The sequence below is a fragment of the Oryx dammah genome, unplaced genomic scaffold (assembly GCF_014754425.2).
Source record: "Oryx dammah isolate SB20612 unplaced genomic scaffold, SCBI_Odam_1.1 HiC_scaffold_17, whole genome shotgun sequence".
In the NCBI taxonomy this organism is placed as follows: Eukaryota; Metazoa; Chordata; class Mammalia; order Artiodactyla; family Bovidae; genus Oryx; species Oryx dammah.
In genome coordinates, this window is record NW_024070201.1 from 75,115,564 (window position 1) to 75,129,646 (window position 14,083).

General features: G+C 40.3%; 1 protein-coding gene across 1 annotated transcript in view; it reads right to left on the minus strand.

Moving 5' to 3' along the window:
- Window positions 1-14,083, minus strand: part of NUP160 (nucleoporin 160) — a 43,080-nt gene that overhangs the window by 13,782 nt on the left and 15,215 nt on the right. The window contains exons 8-20 of the mRNA XM_040259279.1: window positions 13,032-13,109; window positions 12,657-12,754; window positions 10,293-10,377; window positions 8,694-8,762; window positions 7,014-7,097; window positions 6,546-6,716; window positions 5,515-5,614; window positions 5,077-5,242; window positions 4,283-4,410; window positions 4,029-4,189; window positions 2,378-2,511; window positions 1,445-1,515; window positions 399-558 (exon numbers count right to left, since the gene is read on the minus strand). Of these exons, the coding sequence (XP_040115213.1) occupies window positions 399-558; window positions 1,445-1,515; window positions 2,378-2,511; window positions 4,029-4,189; window positions 4,283-4,410; window positions 5,077-5,242; window positions 5,515-5,614; window positions 6,546-6,716; window positions 7,014-7,097; window positions 8,694-8,762; window positions 10,293-10,377; window positions 12,657-12,754; window positions 13,032-13,109 (1,505 nt within the window). The remainder of the gene's footprint in view (window positions 1-398; window positions 559-1,444; window positions 1,516-2,377; window positions 2,512-4,028; window positions 4,190-4,282; window positions 4,411-5,076; window positions 5,243-5,514; window positions 5,615-6,545; window positions 6,717-7,013; window positions 7,098-8,693; window positions 8,763-10,292; window positions 10,378-12,656; window positions 12,755-13,031; window positions 13,110-14,083) is intronic.

The following is a 14,083-nucleotide window of genomic DNA, read 5'->3' on the forward strand; positions in this document are numbered from 1 at the left end:
AACAAAGAACTAAAGCATGTATCTCACCTCTTGGTGCTCACTTCTTATTTTAGCTAGCATATTGCCCAAGCATACTATGCCAATGGATACTCAGTACCTAACACAGGGCTTGGCATACAAAACCATTCAATAAATATTTGATAAATGTATGTTTTAAAAGCAATCTAGGTATTAACTGTGTGTGCACCAATAAAATGTGGCTCACCCCCGGAGCAAAAAAACAAATTAAAAAAAAAAAAAGAAAGGGATACCTGATAATAACTATCATTTCTTATTGCGATGGGGGGTAAACATCCAACCTCATTAAAATTTTTCATTACACAGGCAGAATATTCCTGAATCTTAGGCTATTTGGATAGGAAAAAACCCTCTCAATTAGCTTTTAAATGAAAGGATACAAGAGCTGCAATAAATAATTGGTAACTGCAGTGATCATCTCTGGCCAGTTCAATCCAGTTTGGCTTAGAGGTGCCTTTGGTTGAGAGAACAGATGAGATATAATGTGTTTTCTTGCAACTTCTTGGAAGAATAATTCCACAATTGTCTGAGGGCTAGATACTTAAAAATAAAAAGTTTTAACAGTCACCAATTTGTGACAGTAGTATCAATTTTCAATTAAGACAGCCTACCAATTCATTTTACGCCTGTCACAAAGAACATTTATTATTTAAAAACATAAAATGCATCACTGGTATAATCAATGGCAATATAAATAAAAGCAATCTGTAAACTCTGAAGTACTATATAAATGCAATAAAAAAGCCACTAAATTAACATGACAGTCATGCCATTCCTCTCGAATGTTTCTAATAAACATAGTCCTAAGAGTCTAAATTTTATACCAAAACACAGAATACATTCTCCAGAATGGTTCTCAAGCATGAGAGGACTCCTTTTGAATATCTGCTGATGAAGACAAGATTACAAAAGCTATATGAACTTAGTAAATTAAAAAAATGACTAATCACTGGAGTATCAGTATACAATGGAAAAGCAGTTGTACACACGTATACTTGGGGTGTGTGTGTTCACATATATATATATAGCTTCCCAGGTGGCTCAGTGGTAGAGAATCTGCCTGCCAATACCAGAGAGATGGATTCAGTCCTTGGGTTGGGAAGATCCCCTGGAGAAGGGAATGACAACCTACCCTAATATTCTTGCCTGGGAAATCCCATGGACAGAGGAGCCTGGGGGTCACAGAGAATTGGACATGCCTGGGCACACACGTGCGCATATATACAGGCAACACCCTTCATTTCTGTCTGATCTGATACTACTTGTCACAACCAAAGAGGTCTCAGGACACAGCTTGCTCACACCTTCTCAAACTGAAAGCACAGCCGAGGCACCTTCTCTAAAGCAAGGCGGCAAAAGACCACCTTAATGAACACTCAATAAATGCCAAACTTAAAATAAAATGCACACACAGTCCAGTCCTTACCAAACTTATTTGTCGTTAAAGCACCAGAGTCAGTTAGTTCCAGCACTGATAAATGCTGAAGATTAGACTCCCTGTGAGGAAAGGGGGAAAAAAACAAAAAAGCTCAATAAATTTTCCTATGCTAACATTACTTCAACAAGTTAGCCGATTAAAACACTGTCAGTTTCACTAATAAATTACACATGAACGCACCACTGAAAGCACAAAAGTATCTGGAAAATGAGCTGTGGCTTAGATTGTTTCCCATATCACCCAGCGATCCTTCAAGGAGAAGCCAGGGCAGAAATTTCTTAGGCCTCCACGCCATGAAAAGCCTTCCCTGGCCAGAAAGCAAAGTGGCTTATCTAAGTGAAGCGTCAGTCTGTTAGGTACACATTAAATTTTCTTTCTTACTTTGGTTATAAAGAATCTCAGTCTACTCTTGATAATTAGCATATTTTCGTATGTGGCCTAACTTTCTCTGTGACTTCAACTTAAAAAAAAAATTATTTATTTTTAACCGAAGGATAATTGCTTTACAATATCGTGCTGGTTTCTGCCACAGGTCAACATGAATCAACCACAGGCATACAAACGTCCCCTCCCTCCCGCTTCTCACTCCATCCACGCCCCCAGGTTGTCACAGAGCACCGGGTTGAGCTCCGAGTCATACAGCAAAGTGACCTCATCTTCTTTTGCTTTCCACAGGATTTGTCTTTACATTATTCATACACACATATAATAATACATATTTAATGCTTTCATTCTTTTTATATTATTTTCATTCTTATAACTTACCTTTAATCTTTAGAAAATGGAGTTATCTGAAAGCTCTGAATTTTAAAGGCATATCATGCTACAGCATGATATTTAATTTGCTTTTCTATCAGACAATGGAAAAGAATCATTAAGCTCACAATTTATTTTTAAAATAATCAGAACACTGAAACTCACAAGGTGTCAACTGGAACATCAGTTGCCAAGCGCTGACTTCCCCACTTAATGAGGTAATAAGATAAGAGCAGGGGGGCTGTTCGATGCAGTAGGTCTCGCTGGGCTTGGAAGAGCTGGCCAGCTCCCAAGATTACCTGCATGTCATGGGTGGGTGTGTAAGACAGGAAATTGCATTTAGTAAGGATAACCCTTAGGTTCAGATGGCGGTGAAATAACAAACACAGTTACAAAGGGCGTATGTAAAAGCGACACACCTATTGCGTTTGGGGTAGCAGGTAGCAAAAGGATCTACCCACTTAACAGTGCAAAATAACAAAAACAGCTCACCAGCCCACAGGAGCTGATGGCGAAAAAGAAAACGGTAACAGACTGCTTAACTTTCACCAAATTTGTAGGTTCACGACTCAAGAAGAGGAACAGGGAAATCTAAGACATTTCTTAATCTTCTGGTTTTGGGTAAAAATAAATACGAGCATTAGAGGAAAACTTGACAAGAATATCAGTAGCCTTAAAAACGTGTGTTGCTTTGGGACTTCCCTATTGGTCTAGTGGTTAAGACTCCACGCTTCTACTTTAGGGGCACGGGTTCAATCCCTGGTCAGGGAACAGACCCCAAAGGTATCGGCTATGACTGGATGCAGCCAAATAAATAAATATTAAAATATAATACAAACTCAAAAAACAAAACCACAAAGGGAATTCCATGGTGGTGCAGTGGCTGGGACTTGGGCTTTCACTGCCAAAGCCTGGGTTCAATCCCTGGTCAAGTAACTAAGATTCCATGAGCTGTGAGGCAAACAGACAGACAACTTTCAGGAAAGGGTCCTGCTTCTCCTGGGTCGTCCTAAACCAATCATCTTTCGGAATGTTTTCTCCTTATCTTTTACCTGAAATTCTGCCATTAGCCATGTACTTGAGTTAATGAGTTCTGATTTAAAAAGTATAAACACCCCCGGGAGCTCCAAAGGGCTTTCAGTTTATTTATATATTAATATGAATTAGTTTAATCAAATTGCTTCCTTGTCAGGCTCAGATCAGTGAGATAAATGGGCCTTCTGATGGTGGGCAGAAAGGTTAACTTTGGAATGTGAAACGTTCAAGGCGGGGAGGACGGGGAGAGACAAGGACAGCAGTCTGGCAACACAAGCCTGGTGGCTAAAAGGCGAGGATGGACAGGGAGGCACAGCATGGAGCTGGGAGGACTCCAAAACCAACTCTGCAATTTCAAAACTGCTTAGGGCAAATCCTGCACTGGAGAAGGAGAGAAGTTCTTTTTCTCTTTCTTCCTCTCTCCTCCGTCCTAAATGGTACCCTGTGGTCACATCCAGAGCTGTACTACTACTACTACATTTTGGGAGAGCCATTCTGGAAAATTATCCCACCATGATATACACAAAGGTTAAGAGTAAAACAACCTGCTTCATATACATTCTCCCCCCCCGACCCATATACATGGTTAATCTGCAGTTTAGGCTCACTCATTCTTAAATCAGCACGCATTCACAGAGGACCCGCGAAGGGCCAAGCACGTGGGACAGAGCAGTGAACAAAGACACATGTCTCTGTGCTCTCGGAGCTGATGCTCCGCCACGTGCCTGCAGCTCAAGACCAGGCTTCCGATTTGACAAGCTTTCCCTCAAGTAGTACTTACAGCATCTCCTAGCCTCATTAGTAGCTGCTGTAAGATCAAAAGGTCTCGGCAGATGAGGAAGCGCGTGCTGGCAATTTTACACACACTTCTGCACACGATATGCCCTGATGTGCTACTACCATAGAGCTGAGAAAGATTCATTCGAATATTCAAAGGCTGAGCTGTAAATTAAAAAATAATAATTAATTTTAAAATTTTAACTGTATTACTGTTTTCTCTAAATCAAAAGGTGTATTTGTTGCTTTGTCATTTACCTGGATTGAATCCCTTTTCCATTTCTACTTCCGTTTCATAATCCATTTCCCGTATTAGAAGTCCGATGGCATGGATTGGGTTCCTAATCTCCTGCAGTTTACTACAGATATCCTCCATTACATTGTCTCTATAAGGAAGTTAGAAAACCATTACTTCTGAGAATGTATGTGATAGACTCTTTACGCCCCTGTAAGGTAAATGCTCTATGAAACAGGAAAACCAGCCATGTCACACAGGAGTGAAGTAATCACTCTGGTATACAAGATACTTTCATGCCATGTAGCAAATTTTCCTTCATTTTTTTCCAGAAATAACAGACAAAATGTATTAGAGGAAAATACATTTACATTTTAGAATTTACAGCTCAGTTCCCTGGTGGCTCAGATGGTAAAAGCATCTGCCTACAATGCGGGAGAGACCCGGGTTCGATCCCTGGGTTGGGAAGATACCCTGGAAAAGGAAATGGCAACCCACTCCAGTACTCTTGCCTGGAAAATCCCATGGACAGAGGAGCTTGGCAGGCTACAGTCCATGGGGTCGCAAAGAGTCGGACACGACTGACTGACCTCACATCATAGTTAATAGCTAGACTATAATTCATGAGTCTTGTTTCCAGACTTGAATTCATGTGTTAGATTTTCTGTTTAAAAGCTGAAAACAGCTACTTAGAATCATGACAATTCACTTTAAGCCACTACTTTGTACATATGTGAATTATATTCAAACCTGATATTGACACTAAGAATTGCTAAATTTCCATTAGGAAATGGACTTTACCCTAAATTCTCCTTACACATCAATAGTGATCAAATCTTCCAGAATCTGTTCTGCAGCCTTTTCTGGAGACTGTAGGTTGTAACAGCTCATTTCCATCATTACTGACATATCCATAGTTACTGACTCTCCAATCAGCCGGAGGCATTTTATAAGACACATGACATCCCGAGCAACATCCACGTCTGTAAGTAAGAGAAAGGTGACATTCACGTCTCAGGTCAACGAAGAGCTGCTAGTTAATATAATACTAAAAAAATATTAAGAATACATGACAGATAGCTATCTGAAGTCTTGGAGATGCTTAGGCCTCCTCAGTTTTTTTTTTTAATGTACAGTGAGGTACACTGACCAGGAAAGGTCACAGTGGCCGTCGATGTTTTCTGTATCTGTTTGAATGAAAGCATAGGGCTTATGCAGAAAGCAGCTTGAATGTGGACATAATAATCACTCTTACCATCAGATATGGTTGTCTCATCCTCTGTCAAAAGATTCTCATCAGGGAGGAGATACAAATGATCCACTGAGGAGGAAGGCACAAGGAAAGACAGGTACCCCTGCAAACACAAATCTTCCAGTTATATTATCTGAGTGTTTAAGGGCATAAAATAGTTGAGACCTGAATCTTATCATGAGGAGACCCCAGACAAACCCAGACTGAAGGACACGCTATCAAATAACAGGTGTAGCCTTCAAAGAGGGTCAACGTCAGGACTGCCCTTAAGAATCTGCCTTGCGATGCAGGGCACGAGGGCTTGATTCCTGGTCGGGGAACTAAGATCCCACATGGCCCGGAGCAGCTAAGCCCTCTCACCATAACTAGGGAGTACGCATGCGGCAACGAAAGACCGCACAGGACGCACCTAAGACCAGATGCAGCCAAATAAACAAACGGTTTAAAAAGTTAGCGTCACGAAAGACAGAGAAAGGCCGACAACAGTTGGAGATTAAGTAAAGAAACATGACAACTCAATATATGCAAGATCTTGAATTGGATCCCAGATCAAGGAAGAAAAATTCTAAGCACAACTAGTAAAATGTGAATATAAACCAATATCAAACTGCCTGATCTTTAAATTGTGCTGCAGTTATGAAAGAATGCTGCTGTGCTTAGATACATGCTAAAATGTGTCAGGATCAAGGGGCATGATATGTACAACTAACTCTCAAGAGGCTCAAGAAGAAAAGCAAATGAAAGTTAATAAATGGTGAATCTGGGTGAAGGGGATATAGAAGTGCTTCGTGCTAATCTTGTAACTTTCAAATAGGGAATCACTTCAATGTACAAGGTGAACAAGATGCAGAAAAGGGTAAATAGTGCAGAAGACTATTTAAACACAAATTAACTATAATTCTGAGGATGCCCTCCGCCCCATAAGAGAAAACCCACCAAAGTCCTAAAAGCTAGCTACAGTTTACAATAGACACTGCATTCTGAAAGACCCACTGAACAGCCTACAGGAGTTCTGTGTGTTTCCACTCTCTTACTTTCTTCAACAGGCACACCATGTTTGTGTGTGGATTCAAATGCAGGGCAAGAGGATGAGAAAGGGCTTCTTGATACTGAAGACAGCAGGCATAGAACTTGCACCAGAATTCCTGCTGTAAATTTCGGAACTCTTCCTGGGAAAATTCATACTCTGTTACACTTCCTTGGAGCTGGCAAAGAAAAAAAAAGAAAAAAGAAACTCTTGATACCATTTCAGATATTTTCCTCCACCAAACATAAATGTTTAATATCACTTTATTAAACCATAGGGAAGTGAATATTCCTTAAACTACAGGGAAGTATATATGCCATAGACTTTGTAAATATGTATCTAATTCTTTAATGAAAAGGTTTAGAAATTTATATCTCTTAGCAACAAGGTCCAATGAACAATTTGAACAATTTCTTGGTACCAATCTGCCCCACAATGAGATGAAAGAAATTGTCTTTCTTTAATCAAACCTCACCTCACTTTCAACAGCTAAAGTAACTTCTTTCTTTAGTTCCGTCCAGGAAAGGTCTAAATTCCTCTCAGTTCCTCGACAGAAAATCTGAAGAGAGAAACAAAGAGACACTTTAGAGTACCACATAATACTAAAAACTAAATGAAAAATACTCCAGGAGATGCTGAGGCAATGTATAACAATACAATAGACAATGGACATGCCTGAAATAACACATTTACTCTTAACATTGTGCAAATAACTTCTAACTGTGAGATCACAGCAAGTTGAAATAGTTTCTGTAGTCCAGGATAAACTATAAAAACTCATGAGCCTGCAAGAATTATAAAACGAAACATAACATCTACTGCTCAGCTGGAAGGAAGATGTAAGATGATGCCAAATACAGACATCCTGATAGGCGCAAAGGTGAGCGAGAGTAGTGGTGGAGGTAGGTCACTCTACTGGGAAAGATTCTCCTAAAGTAAAGCTTGTGACCGGTGCCTTACTGATTATTCAGGATCTCAGTCTGCAAGAGACACCATGAGAAACTGTACATTGGATTACTGATAACAAGAAGGGCTGATGAAAGAAATAATGCCTTAGAAGTAAGTGACTGTGTCATCCTGGAGTTTTATTAGAGAGAAAAAAGAAAACATAGAACAGCCAGATATTCACGAATGTACCCAGAAGAAAAGTCAAGGATCTGGAAACCATATCACCTGGGAGAAAGTTAAGGGACTGGGTGTACTGAGCCTGGAGAAAGATAACACAGAAAATGCTTAAAATACTTGAAGAGTTGCTTTATAGAAAAGAGCCGTGTTCTATGAAGCTCCCAAAGAAAGATGCCACCTAAATGATGCAGGATTAAATCTGATCTAATACTAAGATGAACTTTTCTCTGGCTGTACCACATGGCTTGTGGGATTTTAGTTCCCCAAACAGGGATTGAACCTGCGTCCTAAGAGTGAAGGTGCCGAGTCCTAACCACAGGACTGCCAGGGAATACCCTGGGATAAACTTTCAGATGGCACAGTTCTGAGTGGTAAGTCACACAGGAGGAGCTGAGATACTTGTCACTGGAGGCAGAGACAACTAGAAGCTGACTAGCTGTCTGTCAGAGAAGCCTCAGAAGGTTATTTCTGCTTTGTGTGGGAGGTCAGTTCAGGAGATTCTAAGGGATTTTTTAATTCTATGAGTGATTATTTCAAATTCATGAAGTTAAGTGGCAATTTAACAAAGTCTAAGTGACTTGCCATCTCTTATACCCTGTTAACTCTGAAGCTTAGATTTTTTTTTTTTAGAGTTTTCTTGAACCTGAACCAAGTCAGACCTTTGCTGTACTAACAAAAGGGTAAAAACCGTACCAGCAAACCTATCCAAGAAAACATTTAAAATTTCTTTCTAGTATAGAGAGTATATGCAGTGTGGTAAGGTATGGTTTTACAACAGTGTAGGTGCAAGTTTCTCCTTTACTAGCATCACGCTTCACTAGTCATTTGGAAAGTGCCCTTAATCCTCTCTCCACATTGGGACTCTTGGTATTCTTATGGAAAGAACATTAAAAAAAATTACAACAGCATTTATAAACATTTGTATATACAATTGCAAAACCATGTTGGGGTTAGTATGTGCAAAACAACAAAAATTAATAGTAATCCAATAGGAGAGTCTTAGATCAACATGAAATATTTTTTCACTGACCTGTAAAGCTTTACATAAAGCTGCATTAATGAATCGCCCTGGTGTAAAAAGACTCTGCAAATACATCTCCTGTTAGAACATTGAAGCAAGAATTAGCATCATTCTAAAAAAGATAAAATTTGGAAAAATTTGAATGAAGAATCCAACACATTAAAACCAAAGCCTGCATTTCTATTACGTGAACGTAGAGATTCTGCCCTCTGCGTAGAGCAGAGTGGCGGAGCAGTCATGAATTTTCACCCTGAGAGTGAAGCCTCTAGCGTTCTGGACCAAACGGATGTACTACACTGAGAACACTGTGCTCCTCATGGAGCACTCCAGTGGGCCAGCTTACCAAATGCCAGTCTTAAAAGTGAAGAGTTCCTATCTAGGTTACTAGCCATAAACACCAGTAAGAGGACAATTAAACTAAGCTAGTTTCACCATCCACAAAAGGCCTCATTCATGGTTCACATATGAAAAGGAAAGGAATCAGTAAGAATAGGCATTATATATATATATAAAAAACAAACAAATGAAACTGCAATAAGCTCTATCAAGTGGGGAAATGAAGTAGGGAGAACAACATGGGAAGTCTCATACTGTCTAATTATTTTGATCAAATTTTATAAACCGGATTTGCCAACAAGTAGCAAATTTGATTGATCTTTATTCAAGTTTCCTTCCTTCCTTCCAGTGAGGTTCTGAGGGACATTTATAAAATGACCAAAATGGAGAAAAACAAAAATTAAAAAAAATAAGCATGTGATTTTGAATTCTAGACGAAAGTTAAATGCCAATAAACTCTTGGGATTAAAAATATAGCAATATTCAATTTCAGATACTCAAAATGGGTTTCCCAATCCTACAAAGAGTTAATGTCTTAGACCCAGAGTCCATAATCTTTAAGCTCATTTTAACAGTAAAGAATCAAGTTTTTCTTCCATTTGCCTTGAGGATGTCCCTGAAAACCAGGGAGCCTGGCCTGTTTTGTTCTCTACTGCATTGCCTTTTAAAGTTGTATTCTTCATAGCATATACCTCTATCAGAATTTATTTTGTTTCTAGTTTTTATGCATCTATTCACACAGTTAGTATAGTGGACACCCATGGTCTGTGCCTGCCCAGGATCCATTTTCCTTTCTTTTACTAACAAACTCCTTACCTTTCTCTGAAGAATCACTCCTCCTCTACCCACACCCAGCTGAACTTCACCCTCCACAATAAGAAGGTCCAGGCTGGACATGTTTCCCACGCCAAGCCAGAATATTCTATCCTTCTGATCAAGTGACCATGCCAGGCCAGGGTCAACTCCACGACCTAGAACAGAAGCGCTCTCTTTTCTGAACAAGCTTGCGCTTGTTCAACAATAAACCCAAAAAGGAGGGAAGCAGAATAGAAACAAAGGAGAAATGAAGCCCTAATGGCATTATTCCAGCCCTGGCTGAAACCAGGTAACTCTGAACTTCTCAGCAGCACAAGCCAATACGTTCAGCTTAAGGCAGTTTGAGGTGGGTTTCTTTCATCTGCAGCTTAAAGAGTTCTGCTAATACAACTGGTTCTTCTCAAACTGATGATCAGGATAAATCATCTCTTTATATAAAACTTCAGTGTCACTTACTCTGGGGTCTTGATCATCTCTGATGACGATTTCTTCCTCTGGCAGAGGCTGCATAAAAACTGGACTCCACTGACCTGCAACATTACTAGAGAGAAAAAAAGTCCATCAGTCTACGTAAAGATGATGAATAAAAATGAAGCTTATGTGGTTAGCAATATCTGGGCAGGAAGGGTCCCATTGCTGACCTCTGCAACTACTGCTTGATCAATTCTATTTTTTCTCTGGCTGCGCCAGGCAACATGTGGAATTTCCCTGACCAGGGATTGAACCCATGCACCTTGAAGTGACAGCATGAAATCCTAACCACTGGATCATCACGGAAGTCCTCAATCAATTCTATTTAAAATAGTTTCCAAAAAAAGAAACATATTCATAGCGGAGTCTGGATTATAGAAGTGCTCTTACTTCTTTTGATAGGCATCTTCCTGAATTAAAACTCTAAACACAAATCTACAAATAGTAGCTAACTTTCATTCTACATTTACCATATGCTACACCTTCCGCAGGTGTAATTCTAGATATACTTCATGTATGTGCTTAGTTGCTCAGTCCTGTCCAACTCTTTGTGACCCCATGGACTGTAGCCTGCCAAGCTCCTCTGTCCATGGGGATTCTTCAGGCCAGGATACAGGAGAGGGTAGCCTTTCCTTTCTCCAGGGGATCTTCCCAACCCAGGGGTCGAACCCAGGTCTCCTGCATTGCAGGTGGATTCTTTACCAGCTGAGCCACAAGGGAAGTCCAAGAATACTGGAGTGGGTAGCCTAACCCTTCTCCAGGGGACGTTCCCGACTCAGGAATCAAACTGGGGTCTCCTGCACTGAAGGCGAATTCTTTATCAGCTGAGCTACCAGAGAATCCCACACTTCATTTATACCTTATGATAATTCTTTGAAGGATACACTGCCCTCATTTTAAGATGTCGAAAGTGAGGTTTAGGGTAGCTCACAGCTAATAAGCTGGAGAACCAGGTTTCAAACTCACCCGACACTGGATTCTTTGCTTTTTTAACCCACTTTGCCTGGATGCCATCTGTAAGTACTCTCTGCTTTCTGAGGTGTGGTTCAGGGTCAAGCTGGGGGCAACCACTCCTAGAATTCTAATCTAGAATATGGTTTCATGAGGGACCCCTTGGGTACAATTACTTTATAGTTGACTCTTAAACAACATGGGGGGTTTACAGGTGCCGACCCTCAAAAACCCAGGTACAGCTTATTCAGGGAACTGGAGATCCAACAGTACTAGAGTAACTACTATGAAAAAAATCGATGTATTAAGTGGACCCCCCCCCAGTTTAAAATCCATGCTGTTCAAGGGGCAACTGTAGTTCCAAGAGCATCAAAATATGATCCAGGGAATCCTTCATACGTTTCAGGAATTACAGAAGTGTCTTGATTCAAAACTGGTTCTTAAATGTGTTTTGTAACTGTTAAAAATATTAAAATGAATATTATGTAAATAAAAGGGTTTCCTGATCAAAAAACGAAGTTTGAGAAGCACTGTTGTTGTAGAATCTACTTTTTACCTTAGTTAGGGTGAGGACACTGAGACCTCAAAGGGGCTGCAGTGACTTTTGGAAGTTGTGGGTCTCAGAAACGGACTTTGCTTCAAAACAATGGAAATGTGCAGATTACAAGTATTTGGGAACTTTCTCGCTCCCCAGCCTTCTTGGAGGCTGCCTTGCCTGGGGACATCCCACACTTAAGGCAGGAAGACGGTGAACATGAAAAAGTCGCTGGAGTTGCTCAACTCTAGGCTCCAACCCGTCATGAAAAGTGGAAAGTGGGTGCTGGGGTACGAGCAAATGCTGCCAACGATCAGACAAGGCAAAGCGAAACCGGCCATCCTTGCCAAGTACCCAGCCTCGGGGAAATCTGAAGTACAGTGTTCGGCCATGTTAGCCAGAACAGGCCTCCATCGCTGCAGGGGTATTAACACGGAACTGGCAACGCATGTGGAAGATACCAGAGCATGCACACTGGCTGTCACGGGTGCAGGTGATCCAGGTCGTGCCAGAACAGACTGGTAAAAAGTCAATCATGTACAGCTTTTCTTTAATAAAGCCAGCCAGAGCTCGTTAGAAAAACAAACAAAAAAAAGAAGTATTTTGGATATGTGCTGCCTCTCCCAATAAAGATGGTTATATGCATGTTTTCTGTGTCATTCCAACTCTAAGAATCCTTTTTCTTTCCTAAAACCGTAAGGTAAGAACACAAAATGATACAGAAGGTATGTCAGAAAGCAGGCAAACCCAGGGCTGAATCCTTTAAATGAACACATTTGACTTTTGCCCTACACAATGAGCTCCCTTCTCTAAGAGTGACTTTGCCTGGGGCAAGGTAGGAGGACAGAGGAGAGGAACCGCACTGTTCAAAGTTGATGTATTTCACAGCTGTCTGGTTCTCAGCGTCATGCCACAGGGCCCAGATATCCGTAGAGGTTAAGGCAAAGTCAATCAGTGTCTCCTGGAAGGAAATGTAGGGAGAAAACAAACAAAAACAGGTTAAAATAAGACAGAAAAGGTACTACTTTATGGTGAGTTATACTCGTATAAGCAGGAGAGGTAAAAACATGGAAACAAAAGATGGTGCCATGTCAACCAGGTGAAATCCAAATCAACTTTTGTTTGGACGAAGTTTCATTAAATATTCCACTTGAAGATTACAATCCCATTACAACAGCTAAGTTAGCCAATACTTCTTTCCTGTACTTGTGTGATATGCAAAGCATGATTCAACCTACCTGAGAAGTGAACAGTGAGGAGATGTGATCTAGGCTGTAGCGGTTATTCTCAGCGCTCACCAACTGGAAAACGCAGAACTGATAAAACACAAGTTGCTAAGTTAATACTTGAAATAACCAACATGCCATTTTTCTAAGCAAGCAAGAGTTATTAGCATTCAAAAACCAATAAAAAAAAATGTGTGGTAAAATATATGTAGCATTTACCATCTTAACTATTTTTAACTGTACACCTTAGTAGTATTAAGTACATTTATACTTGTGCAACCAACCTCCAAAACTTTGTGTGTTTCAAAACAGAAACCCTGTGTTCATTAAATCCCCCATTCCCGCCCACCTCGCCCCCAGCTCCTGGCAACCAGCATCCTACTGTCTCTCTCTAGGATCTTGACTCCTCAACATAATGGTACCTGTCTTTTAGGGGCTGTATTTTTACTTAGGACAATATCCTCAAGGTTTACCCTCATTGCAGCATGTGTCGGAATTTCTTTCCTTTCAAAGTTGGATAACATTCCGTTTTATGTAAATACCACATCTTGTCTATCCAGTCATCGATGGAGACTTAGGCTGCTTCCATTTTGTGGCTGTCAGGAATATTGTTGGTAAGAATGTGGGTGTACAAATATCAAGACCCTACTTTGAATTCTTCTGGGTATATGTCCAGAAGAGGAACTGCTTGGTCATACGGAAATTGAGGAGCCACCAAGCTGCACCCCACAGTGGCTGCAGCATCTTACATCCCCACGGGTAATACACAAGGGTGCCACTGCCTCCACATCCTCCCTAACACTTGATATTTACTATTTCCCCCGCCATGGTAGCTATCCTTGGGTACAAAGTGGAATCTATGGTCAGAAACCTATTTTTAATGCTTTTACCAAAAATAATTTAAAACATACACATGATAAAAATCAACTCGAGTCAATCTTCACTACAAACAAAAACCTATAATTCATGTTTCATATTTAACTCTACTGCCAAAACAAAAAAGATGTCAAACTCAAAAATAATATTTAATGAACGTTATTTTAAATAATTTCTTGACAAAGAAA